Raw genomic sequence first — 17,654 nt, 5'->3', positions numbered from 1 at the left:
AATTGAGAAATGCACAAACACTAAACTCTTTAAGAGCTGGGGATGTAGTTTAGTGGTAGATCACGGGCTGAACATGTACATCTCCAGCATCACAAAGATGAAGCCAGTTCATTAATAATATAGTACATTGTCTCTGCCTAATAAGGATTCAGATCTTCAAATTACTTTTTTTTTTTTTTTTTTGCCAGTCCTGAGGCTTGAACTCCGAGTCTGGGCATTGTCCCTGAACTTCTTTGGAGGTAGAACCACTTCAGCCACAGCACCACTTCCAGCTTTTTCATAATAGTTTACTGGAGATAGTGTCACAGACTTTCCTACCTGAGATGGCTTTGAACCATTATTCTCAGATCTTAGCCTCTTGAGTATCTAGGATTACAGGTGTGAGCCACTGACACCCAGCTTCAAATGACTTTAAATGGTATTTCTCAAGTGTTTTGGTGTTCATGACACATGTATAAAGTGCAGAAAAGGCACAAAAGGGATTCAATATATAAGGGAAAAAGACATATCAGCAAGCTAATGTAAAGCGAGAGAGATGGGGAACAAATACTTTAGAAGAAGTTCGTTTTTAAACTTGTCTTGGTATTCTTCAGGTGCCTTGGTGGATCAGGCAGTGTTTGAAGAACTTATCAGGGATCACCTTCCTCAGCTAACAGAGCACATGACCGACATGACATTTTTTTCCTCCGTTTCTCTGTCCTGGTTCCTCACACTTTTCATTAGTGTGCTGCCTATTGAAAGTGCAGTGAATGTCGTCGACTGTTTCTTCTATGATGGAATAAAGGCCATTTTACAACTGGGATTGGCAATACTTGACTATAACTTAGACAAACTTCTGACGTGTAAAGATGATGCTGAGGCTGTAACAGTTTTAAACAGGTAGTATAAGAATTATAACTTTTAAATGTGAAGGAGATCTAAGACATTATGTTCTTCATTCCCCTTAAATTTACTGATGAGGAAATTGAGAGGCAAAAACTTCAAAAATATTGCCAGGAGTCATAGAGCTAGTTGAATGATAAAGCCAGACCTATAATCCTGTCTTTTGTCTTCAAAAAGCATGTAACAAAAAGTAAATCACTTTGAAGTGAGCAGTTAGGCTATGTAAGCATTTATGCTAATATTATTAATTCAGTATGCTCTGATTTTTCTTTCTTTTTCAGTATTGGGGTTTAAACTCAAGGCCCTTACACTTGCTATACAAGTGGTTTACCTCTCAGCCATACATGCCTCCAACCCTTTATTATGTTGTTTGGTTTTAGCAGAACTGGGGCTTGAGCTTAATGCCTCATGTTTGCTCTGCTAGAGTAATAATACTTAAGCCACACCTCCATTCTGCTTTCTGTTGTTTATTTTGGCAGTGAAGTATCTCAAGTTTTTCTGCCCAGGTTGGCCTTTAATTGTGATCCTCCAGACCATCTCTGTTCCATCAGTAGCTTGGATTACAGCTTTGAGCCACTAATGGCCAACTTATATAGGTTATTTTTGAGATAGGGTCTCACTTCTTTCCCAAACATGCTTTTCCCCAGCTTGCCAAAGTATTTCTATTTATGCTCCCCATGAAGCCAGGATAATAGACAGAGGTCACCATGTCTAGCTATTAGTCAAGAAGGTATCTTGTGAACTTTTTTTGCCCAGACTAGCTTTGAACTATTATCTCCCTAGCTTAGCCTCCCAAGTAGTTAGGATTACAAGCATGAACAACCAACACTATGCTCCACTCTTTATTTCAGAGTCCTAGTTTAAGCTATACGTGTTTCTATGTAGAAGTAATTTGAGGAGGAAAGAGCTAGTTGATAATGTTAAATATCTAGTGGGAGAAACAATCATGGTTTTCCAGTAGTTTCAGTCGTGGGGATTAAACTATTTTCCTAGTGGCTTTTGTTTGCATGCTGTTTTGTATGGGAGTATATGTGGGGTTTTTTTAGTGTTCATGTCTATATGCACACATTTGTAAATGTTAAATCAATGAATATTTGAATTGACAACTGTTGTAACGCTCCATTCCATGGAGAATATTATACATGTACCTCTGGCATTCCAAACACATGAAAGAACTCAGTGTTACTCACTTTTCTTTTTTCCTTTGCATGCCTATATATACTTTATATTCCATACTTGTTGGACTAGATAGTATTGGCTGAGGACACGTTGAACCTATTTTCTTCTTTTCATGCTCTCCTGGCCCAGCCCAACATGATTTTGTCCCCATTCTATTCTCCTGTCCATGGCCTCCTAATTCCCAACCATCTTCTTCATAAGCACTTTCCTTGTCATCCGTAATGAACTTAACCTCTGGATTATTAGGTATAAATTAGCTTTCATGATCTATACGCTAGTTATTTTAGTTGTACTAATTCCTACACTGCTATCACCTTTGGCTAGGTTCTTCGACAGTGTCATTAACAAGGATAGCCCATTGCCTTCAAGTGTTCAGCAGGGTTCAAATGTGAATGAGGGAAAAAACAGTGATACTACAGTGGATATTACAGATTTGATCAAAGAGTCTAATGAGGTAAGTTTTTTCATACCATAAATATAATTGCATAGCATATTAAAAATCTTAGGTCATTAGCACTCTAGTGGTATATCAAGATTAAGGTGATAATGCAAGATGCAATTTAATATTTATTTATTGTGATGAATTTGTACAATAGATGCTATGGGTTATTCTGAGCTTAGGATCCAGCCTTCTCTTGTTCCGTGAACACTTTTATTTACTTTCTAAAGTCTGTTACTTCATTTTATATTAGGAAAACCGTAGGGCTATCTAGTGACATTTGAATTCATATCTTACTAAGCCTCCTTGGCTAGGGTATATACTAGTTTCTGGTTTCTGTTGCCATTCCTGTTCAAGATTTTCATTAGGCAGAATGAAGTTTGTCAGTTTTCTGCATTTTTAATGTTATTTTAATGCTTTTCCTAAATTTGGAATCCAAATAAAAATACGAACAATAAAAAATTTCAAATCCAATTTAACTCTAAAATGAGTTTTATAAAAATTTTGTGAGTTGGTCCTGGGCTAGATAGAACCTTCTTTGCACCCAGTTGTTTTTTATTAAATGAAAGTAAATCTTACTTTCACAAATCATGACTACTTTTAAATGTATTACTCTATAAAAAGGCGAGAAAATTATTCTTTTCTTAGAGATTTAAAAATCTTACCAATGTTCTTGTACTTAGTCTAGACACATAGTAAATGTATTTTCTCTAGTGAATATGTATATCGCTTGAAACGTGGGTGGTGAAAATATGCAAAATCACTGAACAAATCAGAAATAGAACCAATGCCCTGAGAATTGAGTGAAGAAATTCAGTTATAGAAGCAGCAGATAATTGTGATGAATGAGTATCCATTCAAATAATTTCCTGCAGAAATATGGTAACCTTCGCTATGAAGATATACATAGCATGCGCTGTCGAAATCGGTTGTATGTGATACAGACTCTAGAACAAACGACCAAGCAGAACGTGGTGAGTATGAATCTATTGGGAGAAAACAGTTAATGCAACATACCTTTTCTTTAACTTCCTTTCTTATAGATGGACCTAAAGCAAATCATGTAGTGAGGCAAGCCAAACTCAGAGAGTCAAACAGCACATTTTCTCTCATAAGTAGAAGCTAGATCTAAAATAAACTGGACATGATAACTTATACAAGACTCTAGGTATTCAAAAACAGACTTAAGTAGAATACTCTTAGATGAGGAACCCAAAAGCATAATGAGTATCATTTTAGATGTTTCAATAAAGTAGTATTTTAACTATTGAAACAAAAGCCACAAAATGGAAATGGTTTGGTGGTGGTATTTGTTTTTGCTTTTTTTTTGAGGGGGGCAAAGGGAGACACAGAAATGGAGGGAGGAAAAATCAACAAAAGCAGCCATGGTGTTCAGTATACACTATGTGGAAAATGAACTATGCAACTTGTGGGCAAGGACAGGAGGGGGATACTAGGGGAAGGTGAAAGAAAGAGTGAAATTGTCCCAAAAGAATAACTTTACAACTTTGGTGGGGGGGGGTATAGAAAAGGATGGGAAGGGGAAACAAAGGAGGAGGCAACAATGCTTGATAAGAAATGTACTCATTACCTGGCTCATGTAATTGTAACCCCTCTGTATGGTATTTTCATAATAAAAAAAAAGAATTGTACTCATTTGGGCTGGGAAGGTGGCTCAGTGGTAGACTGCTTGCCTTTCATGCATGAGGCTCTCTGGGTTCGATTCCATAGCACCACATAAACAGAAAAGGCCAGAAGTGGCTCTATGGCTCAAGTGGTAGAGCGCTAGCCTTGAGCTGAATTGCTGAGGGACAGCGCCCAGGCCCAGAGCTCAGACCCCATGACCGACAAAAAGAAAAAAAAAAAGAATTGTACTCATTACCTGATTTACAGAATGGTAACTTCTTTGTACAACATCTTAATAACAGTAAAATTATATTTTAGAAGAAAAATAAACATTCCAAGCCAAGCACTGATGGTTGACATCTGTAATTCTAGGTACTCAGGAGGCTGAGATTTGACGATCTCAGAAACAAACCTAAGCAGAAAAAGTGTGAGATCAGCAAAAAGCTGAGCTGGACCCATGGCTCAAGTGGTAAAGTGCCAGCCATGAGCAAGAAAGCTAAGCAAGCATTCAAGGCCCCCAGGTCAAACCTTGGCACAAAAACAGACAAAAAAAAAAAAAACAACTATTATTCCATGTGAATAAAATGAAAGAGACTAAACTTTTGAACTAGATTCTTAGCAAAGTTTTCCTTATTGTAAATATTTTAGAAGAAATATGTTGTTTTATTCAGGCTGAGTTGCTTTGTTTACTCCACCAGTAAAGGTGGAGTAAAGGTCACGGTGTTACTTGACCTTTGACACTACTGCAACACAGTACTGAAATGCTGTGATGTTGGTGTATAACTGTCACACAGTTATAACATGCTGCTTTAGTAAGTACAATTGATCTTGCAATAGTTGTGCTAATAAGCATTAATTTCCTTGGATACATAAGTAAAGCAAAAGGGCATAGTGCTCACTTTCTAAATATTTGGATGGCTCTGCAAGAAGCCATCTTGGTTTCTTTTGGTTAGTTGAATGAATAGATTACTAGTCAAAGGGGAATACTTTTACTCCACTGTTTATATTGTTCTAAAAGGCTTGATCTTTGTTGATGGTTTGTTGTTTTGTAAACCAGCCTGCTTAAAGCCCAGGTCTGCACAGATAAAATCTAGAAAGATAAACATTTCTGAAGACTTCAAGTTTAGATTTCATTTAAATAATTCATGATGTTTTCTGTGGCATAGTTAACCTAGAGCCCATTTTTTTTTAGGTTTTGTGTTTAAGATTATGTGTATTTGTTTTAAATGATTCAGGCATTACAAGGTTCTCCCGCCTGGTAGTAACCAACTCAAAATGATTTAGTATATAACCTTCTAAATCTTTTTCCTATATATTTGTTCACATGCAAGTGTAGGTAGGTAGGGAAGAGACGTAGCTTTTTAAATGAAATTATACATCATACCACTCACTTTGTTCTGCAGCTTTTGTCATTTAAAAATACATCATGGAGCCATCTGTAATTCTAGCTACTCAGGAGGTTGTAATCTGAAGATCATGATTGGAAACCAGCCTGGGAAGGAAAAACCCTGAGAGACTCTTATCTCCAATTAAACACCAAAAAAGCTGGATGTGAAGAAAGTGGTAGAGTGCTAGCCTTGAGCAAAAAAGCTAAAGGACAGCACCATGGCTCTGAGTTCAAGCCCAAGGACTAGCACACAAAAATATATATCATGATTCTTACTTGTCAGTTCATACAGACGTAAATCAGTCTTCTTAATGTACTAAACATTATACCATGCTATAGATAGGCTGTGGACTTAACTATTCCTTTTCATACACTTTTAATGTCACCATTTTTCTTAAATATAACATGGTGTGGGTTTGAGACTTAGCTCACTTGGTAGAATGTTAGCCAGCAAGTCCCAGTCTCAGACCTAAAAAAAATAAAGATGACACAATATAAACATACTTCTACCTATATTTTAAACTGTATTTTTATAAGTTTCAAAGTAGAAACTAGGCAAAAGTGTATGTCTATCTAAAATTTCACAAATCATGATAAATTACCCTCTAAAATTTGTACCAAATTACAATCCCACTCACAATGTATAAGAATGTCCTTTTGCCAGGCCAGTGGTTCATATCTATAATTCTTACTACTCAGAATCGTGTAGGTTGGCTGCCTTTAAGTAGGAGATCCTTGATTATCTTTTAGTTCTTTTTTTACATTTTAATTTTCAGTTAATGTATATTTGCCATGTAGGGGTGTTTCATTGTGGTGTCCCCATACATTACATGTACACAGAACCTTTTGAAAAAATTCACCACCTTCACAGTATTCCCATTCTTTTGTCCCCCTTTTTGAAACATCGGATACACTTCATTATGCTATATTCACATATATATACTTCTGTGTATGTAACTTCTTGGATTTTCTTCATACCTCAAATGTTTTCATTTCTGTCCAAATTTACTTGCTATGAGTTAATTTTGATCATTTATCTTTTCCAAGAAATTTACCTGTTTTATCTAGATTTTCAGTTAGATTAGTCTAAAGCTTGTGGAATTCATTCAACAGATACTTCACCCTGTCTTCTTTGTTGTAGGCATTTTGATGAGTTTCATATCCACACTTTTATTATCCTTTTTTTCTCAATGATTTTCATTTGTGATTTTTTTTTTTTTTTTTTTTTTAGTGTCAATCCTAGGGCTGGAACTCAAGGCTTGGGTGCTGCCCCTAAGCTTCTTTTTGCCCAATGATAGTGCTCTACCACTTGAGCCACAGTTTGACTTCCAGCTTTTTTTTGGGGGGGGGGGGCTGGTATTTTTTTGGAGTTAAGAATTTCCCAGGCTTTATTACCTGGGTTGTTTTGAACCATGATCCTTAGATCTCAGACTCTGGTGTAGCTAAGATTACAGGTGTGAACCACTGGCACCTGACTCATTTGTGCACATTTCTTTTAATCACACTTGCTAGTATGATCACACATTTGTCTTAATCCATTATTTCAATGAGCCACTTCTCATTTTGTTTATTGAATCTTCTGGGGAAGGGTTAATATTCGCTTTTATTAATTATAGTAATTATCTTTACCTTTGCTTTTTCACGTATATGCCAGTAGTGGGCTTGAGCACAAAGCCCTTAGCTTTTTCACTCAAGGCTGGTGTTCTTCCACTTGAGCCAACAGCTCTACTTCTGTCTTTTTGGTAGTTATTGGAAAGTCTCATGGACTTTCCTGCCCAGGGTGACTTCAAACTGTGATCCTCAGATCTCAGCCTACTGAATAGCTAGGGTTACCGGTATGAGCCACTGGTGCCCAGCCTACAATTGGTTTTCAGTTATTCAAATACTATGATGTTTATACAATTAATGTTGCTGCTTCTTGGGGCAGGATAAAATTACAGATTTTCTCAGCTTATTTCTTGGATTATATTTTTGACATAGAGAGAAATGCACATCTCCTGATGCCTTTGAAGTATTTGATGACAACTTTGCTTGATGACTGGATAAATTGCTTATGTGACAAGAGGAATATAAGGAATGATACTTAGAATAGTGCTGCTGAAATTTATAGACTTTTAGTTGCTGTCATCTGGCAGGAATTACTGGATCTGAATAAATAACTATCAAAATACTTTATCAGAGTAAAATTGAACTGTAGTCCATATACAAAGGGTAAAGTAGGTGCGTTTGACTTTGTTACTTCTCTAGAAAATTGAAAGGAAAACTGTTTTCTCCTGACAAAAGGAGACTCTTAAGCAGATCTGAAGCATTAATAAAGTGTCAAATTTTTAATTGCTTTTTTCTTTTTAAAGATGCGTGTTGTATCACAAGATGTTAAACTGAGCCTTCAGGAACTGGATGAACTTTATGCTATCTTTAAGGTATTCTTGTTGTTCTTGTGAATAATAAAACTCTTAGCAACATTTGACCATAACTCACTGTAGATATTTTTGTCTTTTTTTAGCAGAAATGTTTTAAGAAGAAAATGTTCTGTAATCACTTTTTCTGCTTTAATGACTTGCCTTTTTATTTGTTTTTAATAGAAAGAGCTGTTTTTATCTTATTATTGGTGTGTGGGTTATTCAGAATTGAAACACCACGACCCCAGCCTGCCATATTTGGAACAGTATCAGATCGACTGCCAGCAGTTCAGGGTGTTGTATCACTTGTTGAGTCCCTGGGCATGTTCCGCAAACAGAGACTCACTAGCTCTATGGACATTCAGATTGTTGGATGAAAATTCTGATTGCCTTATAAACTTCAAAGAATTCGCCTCTGCAATTGGTAGGCAGATGTCCACTAAGTTTTTTAAGCAAAAAATAAGTTCACCTTAGAAATACTTAGTACTCTGTTAATTATTGCCATCTAGTCTGATGATACCACCCTGGGTTATACTGTCTCCAGAATTACTGGACCTTTTTATGTGTTTGTTGCTAAAACTAAGTATATTGATCTCATTTTACCCCAACCTTCTGAGAAGGACACACTCCTTCTCAGATGTTTTCATGGTTAACATGAAGGAAAATAATGTCTTGGTATTTTTTTTCCAAACTCAACTGCATGGATGCAACAGAAAGATTATCCCCTTCAATAAGAAAACAATGGTATAGCTTAGCAGAGTCAGAGAATCACCCGGCAAACATGTTCCTGAACTCAGTATATTGTGCATGAAAATAGTATTGCTTTGCTTCTTCAGACTCCCTAGCTATGCTTTCTTTTCACAGATTGTCCCTTGAAGAACAGATCTTGCTTTACTCAAGACACATAGGCCTTATCCAAAAGACAAAACAAATCTGAGGTTGGGGAAAAGGAGATAGGAGAGGAAAACATTTTCTACTGAGAGAATATTTTACTTATATGTCTGAAATATTTTGGCTACCTGAATGATTGTTTTAACTGTTAGCTTAAATAAAAGAATATTTCTAATTCCTATTTCCTGCTAGTGTCTGTATCTTAATTAGTCTCTTTAGCTGAATTGATTTGCTGTTCATTGGATAAATGATCATTTCCAATTGTATTTCATTGAACAGATATAATGTACAATGGAAGTTTTACTGAGAAGCTTAAGCTGCTTTTTAAGCTACATGTTCCCCCAGGTAAGAATTTGACAGTCTTTAATGATCTAAAGCAGTAGTTCATTTCATTGTAATAAGCATAATTTAAATATTGTGCCTTTTCAACAAATTTGAAATGTGATATGACAACTACTGTTGTCTTGTGGTCTGAAATCATATTACCACATTTTGTTCATGTAGATAGATGATGAAATCTATGGAAGAGATTCTTTATAACAGATGGTCTACAAATGACTTTTGGTTTAATTAGTTTAATGATAAGTAGTTTCTGTAGAAAAATTACATCTTTTGTTTTTGAGATAAGGTTCAGACTAGCCTTGAATTTCAATCTTCCACCCTTAAGTCTCCAGAGTGCTGGAATTACAGGCACATATCTGATCTCTATCATTTGAATATTGATATAATGTTGAATTTTTGTTGTTCTCATTACTAGAATTAGAGATTAACTTTAAACAAGCTACAAACTACCAGACTTACAAAATACTACAAATTTTTCAGAAAAATGGGACCAGACAGCAGGGATATTAAATACTTGGAAAGGACGAAATAAAAGCTATCATTTATTGAACATTTGCTATGTGGAGGCTTTCACTTCACATGTATTCTTTCATTTAAGCCTTAGACTATCCCTGGAAGGTGATAATATCCTGAGAGTTTTGACAATAAGGAAATGGAGGGTTGGAAAGAGTAGATTATTTAACAGAGATTACATAGTTGGGATTCAAACTGAGGATTGTCTATGACGCCAAAGTTCAACTTTCTATTCTACCCTATTTCCTCAAAGTTCCAGTTTATACAAGTTTTTACTATTATTGACTGGAAGACCACATCTTTTCTAGACCATCTCTACTCAGAGAAAACACTCTTATTTTTGAAACTGAAGGAACATTTTTTAAAGTACATAGTGTAATTCACAGATGCAAAACATTGCTTCATATTTTGTCTGAAGCCACAATTGGAATCCCTTTTAAAGTCTTCTCAGGTTAGCCAGGAAACATTCGTTAACAGACCAAAAAAGTAAAAGCAATCTTTAACAATTCACGCCCTCAAATGGCAAAATCAAAAGACAAATCATTTTAGTTTATAAAAAGGTTTGCAGTCAAGTTAGGTTTACAGTGGAAAGCTTTATATTTCCATCTATACAACAGTCAGGGTGATCAAAAGTGGGGCACACATTACTACTCAGTAATGTTCAGGTGGGAATTAAGGCAGAAAAATAGCCAGGGCCTTAAGTTCAGAGATTTCCAAATTACCATTTTTGTTGTTATTGTTGTTTTATTTTTTAATCTTCAAATGGTTATATAGGAGGTTAAAATTTAACATGTCTACTTATGTGTCTGGTGCATCTTGATCAGTCACTCCTTCCATCGTTTTCCCTCATCCTTCTTCCCTCCTCCCACAATTCATTATCAAGTTTCCCATTATTTCAACTGGTAATGTCTTGCTGGATATTATTAAGAAGCAAACAAAAGAAATAATAGAACACCAAGTGATCAGATACTTACTGAATTTACTGTATAATACTTTTATTTTTTTTTTTACACAATCCCTTGCTTAAATTCCTGCTCCCACATTTACCTAACCGTTTGGGTTACATGTTTTCAGCTTATACTGAAATAACTAAGGATTCTTCAAAGGGAGATGATCTTACAACAGAAGAATTGCTTTATTTCAGCAAGCTCCATGGTAAATATTTCTTTAAAAGTTTACAGTTTTGTTGTTTGGAGATGGGATTTTACCACTCAGGCTGGGCTGTCGTGACCATAAATAAATGATACGTATGTGTGTTATATACTTCATTTATACAGGGGCATGAGTTCTGATTAATGTGTGTTAAAGTGAACATCAGCTGTAGATACCTTACAAGTAACTTGTTTAATCAAACCATTGTCAGAGAAAGGTACTGAGGTCCAGGGGAAGTGGTTTCACAATGGGGTATGGTCTTGCAGTATGGCTATGTGATTTTTTTTTCCTTCCTGATCATCTTTGAAACAAGTCACAAAGAAAAAAATACAAAAATAAAAGGAAGAAAATACCACCCATAAATAAATACTTAATCTTTGATATACTTCTTTCTAGGATTTTAAAAAATATTAATATTTTTCTAGTGTCCTTTCTACTGTGAAGAGTTTTTAATACTTTGTTGTCTCATGGCAGGTGAGGTCAGCTAAAATTGGCCTGCTGAATTAAAAAATAGCATGTTCTTATCTTTGTGTGAAATGGTATTTTGCTTTTAAAATATATTTGTAAAATACTTTCAGATAATCAATTGCCTTCTTTTCTCTTTAGTTTCCAGACCTGCAAATAAGAAGAAATCAGAATTAAGAAAACCCAGCTCTATAAAAGGTACTATGACCTAATAAAACTATTTAGTTTATTAAATTATTGGGGTTTTTTGATACATGGGCTCACTATGATAAACACTGGGGCTTTCTTCAAACTCAAGATCTACCTGCCTCCGCCGTCTGAGTACAAAGATTCTAGGAATTTGCTATCATGCTCAGTTAAAATTTATTGATTTTACAAGTAAGCATATCTATAAAGTGGAAAACATTAAGATTCCTTTTAAAAACTATTTGTCCGGAGAACTTGCTTTGAGTTTAAATTTTTATTCTTTCTTATGTTACTTAAGTCTCAGAAATTAAAAAATATATATTTTGATAATTTTAGACATGTTTTTTTTTTGCTAGTCCTGGGGCTTGAACTCTTGGCCTTGAAATAGGATGGCCTCATTCCCAGAATTCAAATTTAGCTAGCAAGTCTACAGTTCTCTGTACCCCCAGAGTAGCCCGAATTTGACTTCTAGGACCCCTTTTTTTCTTTTTCTCTTCTTTTGTTTTGGTCAGTCAGGGGGCTTGAACTTGAGGCCTGGGCACTGTCCTGAGCTCATTTGCTCAGAGCTCATTTATTCAAAGCTAGTGCTATACCACTTTGATCCACATCTCCATTTCCAGTTTTCTGTGAGTTAATTGGAGATAAGAGTCACTCAGACTTATCCTACCTGGGCTGGCTTTGAACCATGAAACTCAGATCTCAAGTATCTGAGATTATAGGCGTGAGCCACTAGTGCCTGACAATCAGGGGATCTCAAATGATTATTTAAAATCACATTACAGTCATCTGGACTAACTATATTTTATTAGTATAAATTAATTGTACAAAAACAAAGTTAGCCCAGGCAGGAAAGTCCATGAGATTCTTTTTTTGGGAGTCCGGTAGTGGGGCCTGAACTCTGGGCCTGAGCGCTGTCCCTCAGCTCTTCAGCTCAAGGCTAGTGCTCTACCACTTGAGCCACAGCACCACTTCCGGTTTTTTTTTTCTTTTTGCTTATGTGGTGCTGAGGAATCAAACCCAGGGCCTCAGGCATGCAAGGCAAGTGCTCTACCACTGAGCCCACTTCCCAGCCCCATCCATGAGATTCTTATCTCCAGTTAACCACCAGAAAACCAGAAGTGGTGCTGTGGCTCAAGTGGTAGTGTGATCGCCTTGAGCTGTAGAGCTCAGGGACAAAGTTCAAGCCCCATGACTGAAAAAATATTGTACATATTGTGCTATTTTCATACATGCAAATAATGTGCTTTAATCATGTTTACTCCTCAATGGATAGTGAATTATATATATATATATATATATATATATTTTGGGGGGGGTGTCTGGTTGTGGGGCCTGAACTCTGAGCCTGGGCACTGTCCCTCAGCTCTTCAGTTCAAGGCTAGCGCTCTACCACTTGAGCCACAGCGCCACTTCCGGCTTTTTTCTTTTTGCTTATGTGGTGCTGAGGAATCGAACCTAGGGCCTCAGGCATGCAAGGCAAGTGCTCTACCACTGAGCCACCCTCCCAGCCCAGTGAATTTTTTTTAAAGAGCCACTATACACCACTTGGTTATCTTCATACTAAGAATTCTGGTAGCTGGATTAGATGGGCACCAGTGACTCACACCATAATCCTAGCTACTCAGGAAGCTGATATCTGAAGACCTCAGTTCAAAGCCAGCCTGAGCAGAAAAGTCCATGAGTCTCTCATCTCCAATTAACTACCAAAACCCAGAAGTGGAGCTATGGCTCAAGTGGTAGAATGCTAGCCTTGAGCACAAAAACTAAGGGACAGCATCCAGGCCCTGACTTCAAGCCCCAGTACCCTCACAAAAAAGAGAATTATAGTAACTAGTTTAAACTTAGTTCACTTGAGAATGATAACATGATATTTGGATTGTTAATTTAAATACAGCTTTTCCTCCTCTCTCTCCATGTTTTCCCTATTCTTAAACTTTCCCAAAATAAAATTTTAGTCTAAATGAAAATGGAGAAAGTATTCTGAAAGCCAATAGGTTGAAATAAAAGGTAAATTCAGATTGTTTCCTGGGTTAAAAGAGACGAAATGTTATATCTCATTGAAATGTCTTTCAATCATAATTATTCTTTTTGAAATGGGCTGCTTACTGCAATTTTATTCTCCTCATTTAGGAAATGTTGATATTCAAGCATATATAAATAAGTGGCAAGACGAGCTTCTCAAAAAACAAGAAAACATTAAAGATTTACCAAGAATGAGTCAGGTATAGTACTTTCAAAGAGAAAATTCTTGGTTCTTGCTTTTTTGTATGAATATGGGTGTGGAGAAAACAAAAATCACTAATATACTATTACAAAAATACTCTATGTATTATCTTTGTACGTTTCAGGTGACCATAAAGAAGGAAACAACTTTTTAAATGGTTTTTTTACATTAAATACGTCAATACATATAATATTCCAGATAGTCCCTCTGCTATAACAATTTGAGTCTGTAGAAAAATGTATAAATAGCATATTTCTAGGATTAATGGAAATGTTCATCTATCCACTATACATTTAGTGACTGCTAAGAAACAAGACTAAGAAATTACTAAAATAGGTCGAACCTTAGTGCCTAATGATCTTGTATATGAACCTTTAGAGACTATACTGATAACTATTTTTGACAGTTTTTAATTCATCATTCTTATCAGAATATGTTTGTGTGTGTGTGCGCGCACATGTGTATGCATGCATAATGCCAGTAACAGGGCTTGAGCTCAGTCTTTGTGCTTTCACTGGCCTTTTTCACTCACAGCTCTTACTGTACCACTTGAGCCAGGCTACCATGGGTACTTGTGGCTCACGCATGTAGTCCTAGCTTCTTAGGAGGCTGAGATCTGAGGATTGTGGCTCAAAGCCAGCCCAGGCAGGAAAGTCCATGAGATTCTTATCTCCACTTAACCACTCTTATCTCCACTTAAACTGGAAATGGTGCTGTGGCTCAAGAGAGAGAGTGCTCACCTTGAGCTGAAATGTTTAGGAACAGTGCCCAGGCTCCGAGTTCAAGCCCCACAACCAACAACAAAAACAATACTTTATCTTCCCTGTGCTGGCTTCAAACCACAATTCTCCTGCATATCTAGGATTACAGGCATGAGCCTCATATGCCTGGCTATTCTTATTTTTTTTCTTTTTTCTTTTTGCATGTTGTGGGGCCTGAACTCTGGGCCTGGGCACTGTCTCTCAGCTATTCAGCTCAAGGCTAGCACTCTACCACTTGAGCCATAGCTCCACTTCTGGCTTTTTCTGCTTATGTGGTGCTGAGGAATCGAATCCAGGGCCTCATGCATGCAAGGCAAGCACTTTACCACTGAGCCACCTTCGCAACCCCTTAGATTTTTTAAAAAGTAAAATCTAGCTGATACAGATATAAGAATCACAAGAACTTTGCCAAGATGAGAACTATCAAATAGCTTAGTATTTCTTAATGGACTATGTGATTTGACAGAGGAATAAGTACTTTTAAAATTAATTATTAAGATACTTATTCTAAAATTACTATAAACTTATAGTACTAAGGAAGAACACAAGCATTTGTTATCATATATCTTATGAATGATATCCTTTACATATACCATTATTTCTAAATAAAACTTTTCTGATTGACATACAATTCTTGTATTAGAATTTTTTTTTGTTTTTTTGGGGGGGGTTTCCGGTCGTGGTGCCTGAACTCAGGGCCTGGGCACTGTCCCTCAGCTCTTCAGCTCGTGCTCTACCACTTGAGCCACAGCACCACTTCTGGCTTTTTTCTTTTTGCTTATGTAGTGCTGAGGAATCGAACCCAGGGCCTCAGGCATGCAAAGCAAGCGCTCAACCACTGAGCCACCTTCCCAGTCCCTGGAATTATTTTTGAAATTGGCAAATATTTTCTGGGACAATCTGTGGATTATCTAAGGGCAATTAGTAGAATAATCAGTTCCTCTTCACTTTGACCATACTCTAGTTTAAAGAGGAACATGTTCACATGTTCCTTAGAGTTAATCTTCTACTGTTAGGTAGGTTTCTAAGAGTTGTTCTTCCCTAAATTTGTCATTTATATGGAGAAGTATGAAAGTTAGCTTAATAAAAAGTACACCGAATTATTTGAAGAAGTACAATAGAATTTGTCTTCAGTCCTTTGGTTAAAATTTGTCAAGGAAGGAAGTGGCGCTGTGGCTCAAGCCGTAGAGCACTTGCCTTGAGCTGAAGAGCACAGGGACAGCACCCAAGCCCAGAGTTCAAGCCCCACGACCGACCAAAAAAAAATTGTCAAGGAATAAATGATTTATATGTAGAGAAATATAAAAGGTGGCTTAATAAAAATACACTGAAATAATGCTGGTAGGCAGAGTAACTGGGAATCAGTATGTATATAATGGGCTGCTATTAGGCAACAAGCACAAGGGCCGGAATGAATGTTCTTCTATGTTTCCTATGCATCTTCTTAGAAGCAAATTTTACTCTGGAATTAATCTATACTTCTGGGGTGAAGATTACATGCTACAAATTTCTATAGGACCAGTACCCTCTTCTAAGGTCTCTGTTTTGCTATGTTGAAAATGTTCTATTTCTATTGTATGTCTTCTAGTCACAGTTTATTCAGTTTTCAAAGACCCTCTACAACTTATTTCACGAGGACACTGAAGAAGAGTCATTATATCAAGCCATTGCTGTTGTAACCAGCCTTTTGCTCAGGATGGAAGAACTTGGAAGGAAACTAAATAGCCCTTCATCATCTGCCCAAGAAATCTCTGCTGCAATCAGTGCTGCTGAAGGAACCAGTGTGGAGAATACAGAGAGCTTTCTGGAGAGAAAGGCTGCCTCTCGAAAGGAGGATCATCAGTGGTCATTTTCATTTGAACAGATTCTTGCATCTCTGTTGAATGAACCAGTCTTGGTGAGGTTTTTTGAGAAACACATAGATTTAAAAGCCAAGTTAGAAAATGCAAAAATCTCTCAGTTAAAATCTAGAACCAAGGTTCACATCTCTTAGTTGGAAGGAATTGTCCATCTCAGATAGTTTTCCCTGGATTCTTGTAGCTGTCAGCTTGATTCCTGGGAGTAAGACTCAGGGAGTTATCTTATTAACCAGTACATTTGAAAGCAAAATGAGACAAAGTTACAGAAGCACAATGATCCATTCCTTTATCATCTCAATTTTTTATATTCTCAAATACAGGGTTTTTTCCTATGCCACAAAATATGTAGTATAAGAGGAGTATGCTCAGTGAGACCACCAGAGGGCACCACTATACCATTTTATTAAGGAAATTACTGACTAGTGCTATTTTTGACACAAATTACTGAAGATTTTGAAAAGGTGACTGTATTAGTAAATAGTACTGACATGTCATATCATGTCATATGTCAGATTACTTCAATCCTACTAAAATACATTAGAAAAAAGGACCCTTAGATCTATACTCAAAATTGTGTACAAGCTTGTTACCATTTGGGACCTTCCTTTTCATGTTAGCTAAATAAAATACTAGTAACACATTAAAGTTAACTTCATTTGGTGTAGTAATGGAACTTGTGCATTCTCTGAATCTGAAGGATTGAAAAGCTATTTACTTATACTTGTTCCCAACTCTGTTACTGATAAAAACAAATCAATAATTCTAAACTCTGGGCTACTGTAAAGAAAAACAACATTGGGGGCTGGGAAGGTGGCTCAGTGATAGAGTGCTTGCTTTGCATGCATGAGGCCCTAGGCCAGAAGTGGAGCTATGGCTCAAGTGGTAGAGTGCTAGCCTTGAGCTGACGAGCTGAGGAATAACGCTCAGGCCCAGAGTTAAGGCCCCATGACTGACAAAGAAAAACAACATTGGATTCAGATTTAAGCTTTTTGAAAATGTTTAAGCTAACTGTATAGGAGTCTCATTGGACTGACAACTAGAAATCCTTCAGAGCACTACTGTTTGTTGTATTTGTCTCAAGTAACTTGTGACTGCTTTGGTCCTAGCTTTAGACTTTGGATTTTTATCAAATTCTCATTTACAATAGATAGTAAGGTATATGCAAAATGACCAAATTTTTCGTATTAGTCTGGCAAGTACATAAGCTGTACTTAACATGTGATACTTGCCAAGATAATGTATAGCTAAAAACAACTAGCTGAAAAGTTTTTGACTGATTAAATGGATGGATAACTTCTATATACCTTATGCTGCTTTCATTTCAATCATTACATGAAAGTCCATTTGGA

At 36.5% G+C, this 17,654-nt stretch overlaps 1 protein-coding gene across 1 annotated transcript in view; it reads left to right on the top strand.

The window, feature by feature from the left end:
* Positions 1–16,969, top strand: part of Tbc1d8b (TBC1 domain family member 8B) — a 62,950-nt gene extending 45,981 nt beyond the window's left edge. The window contains exons 12-21 of the mRNA XM_042690064.1: positions 594–879; positions 2,386–2,515; positions 3,376–3,474; positions 7,865–7,933; positions 8,096–8,336; positions 9,083–9,148; positions 10,733–10,813; positions 11,417–11,473; positions 13,592–13,683; positions 16,035–16,969. Coding sequence (XP_042545998.1) covers positions 594–879; positions 2,386–2,515; positions 3,376–3,474; positions 7,865–7,933; positions 8,096–8,336; positions 9,083–9,148; positions 10,733–10,813; positions 11,417–11,473; positions 13,592–13,683; positions 16,035–16,439 — 1,526 coding nt within the window. The 3' untranslated portion in view covers positions 16,440–16,969. The remainder of the gene's footprint in view (positions 1–593; positions 880–2,385; positions 2,516–3,375; positions 3,475–7,864; positions 7,934–8,095; positions 8,337–9,082; positions 9,149–10,732; positions 10,814–11,416; positions 11,474–13,591; positions 13,684–16,034) is intronic.
* Positions 16,970–17,654: the final 685 nt, after the last annotated feature.

Source organism: Dipodomys spectabilis, unplaced genomic scaffold (assembly GCF_019054845.1).
Source record: "Dipodomys spectabilis isolate Male_0828 unplaced genomic scaffold, ASM1905484v1 ptg000132l, whole genome shotgun sequence".
In the NCBI taxonomy this organism is placed as follows: Eukaryota; Metazoa; Chordata; class Mammalia; order Rodentia; family Heteromyidae; genus Dipodomys; species Dipodomys spectabilis.
This window is presented reverse-complemented; position numbering and strand designations above follow the sequence as displayed.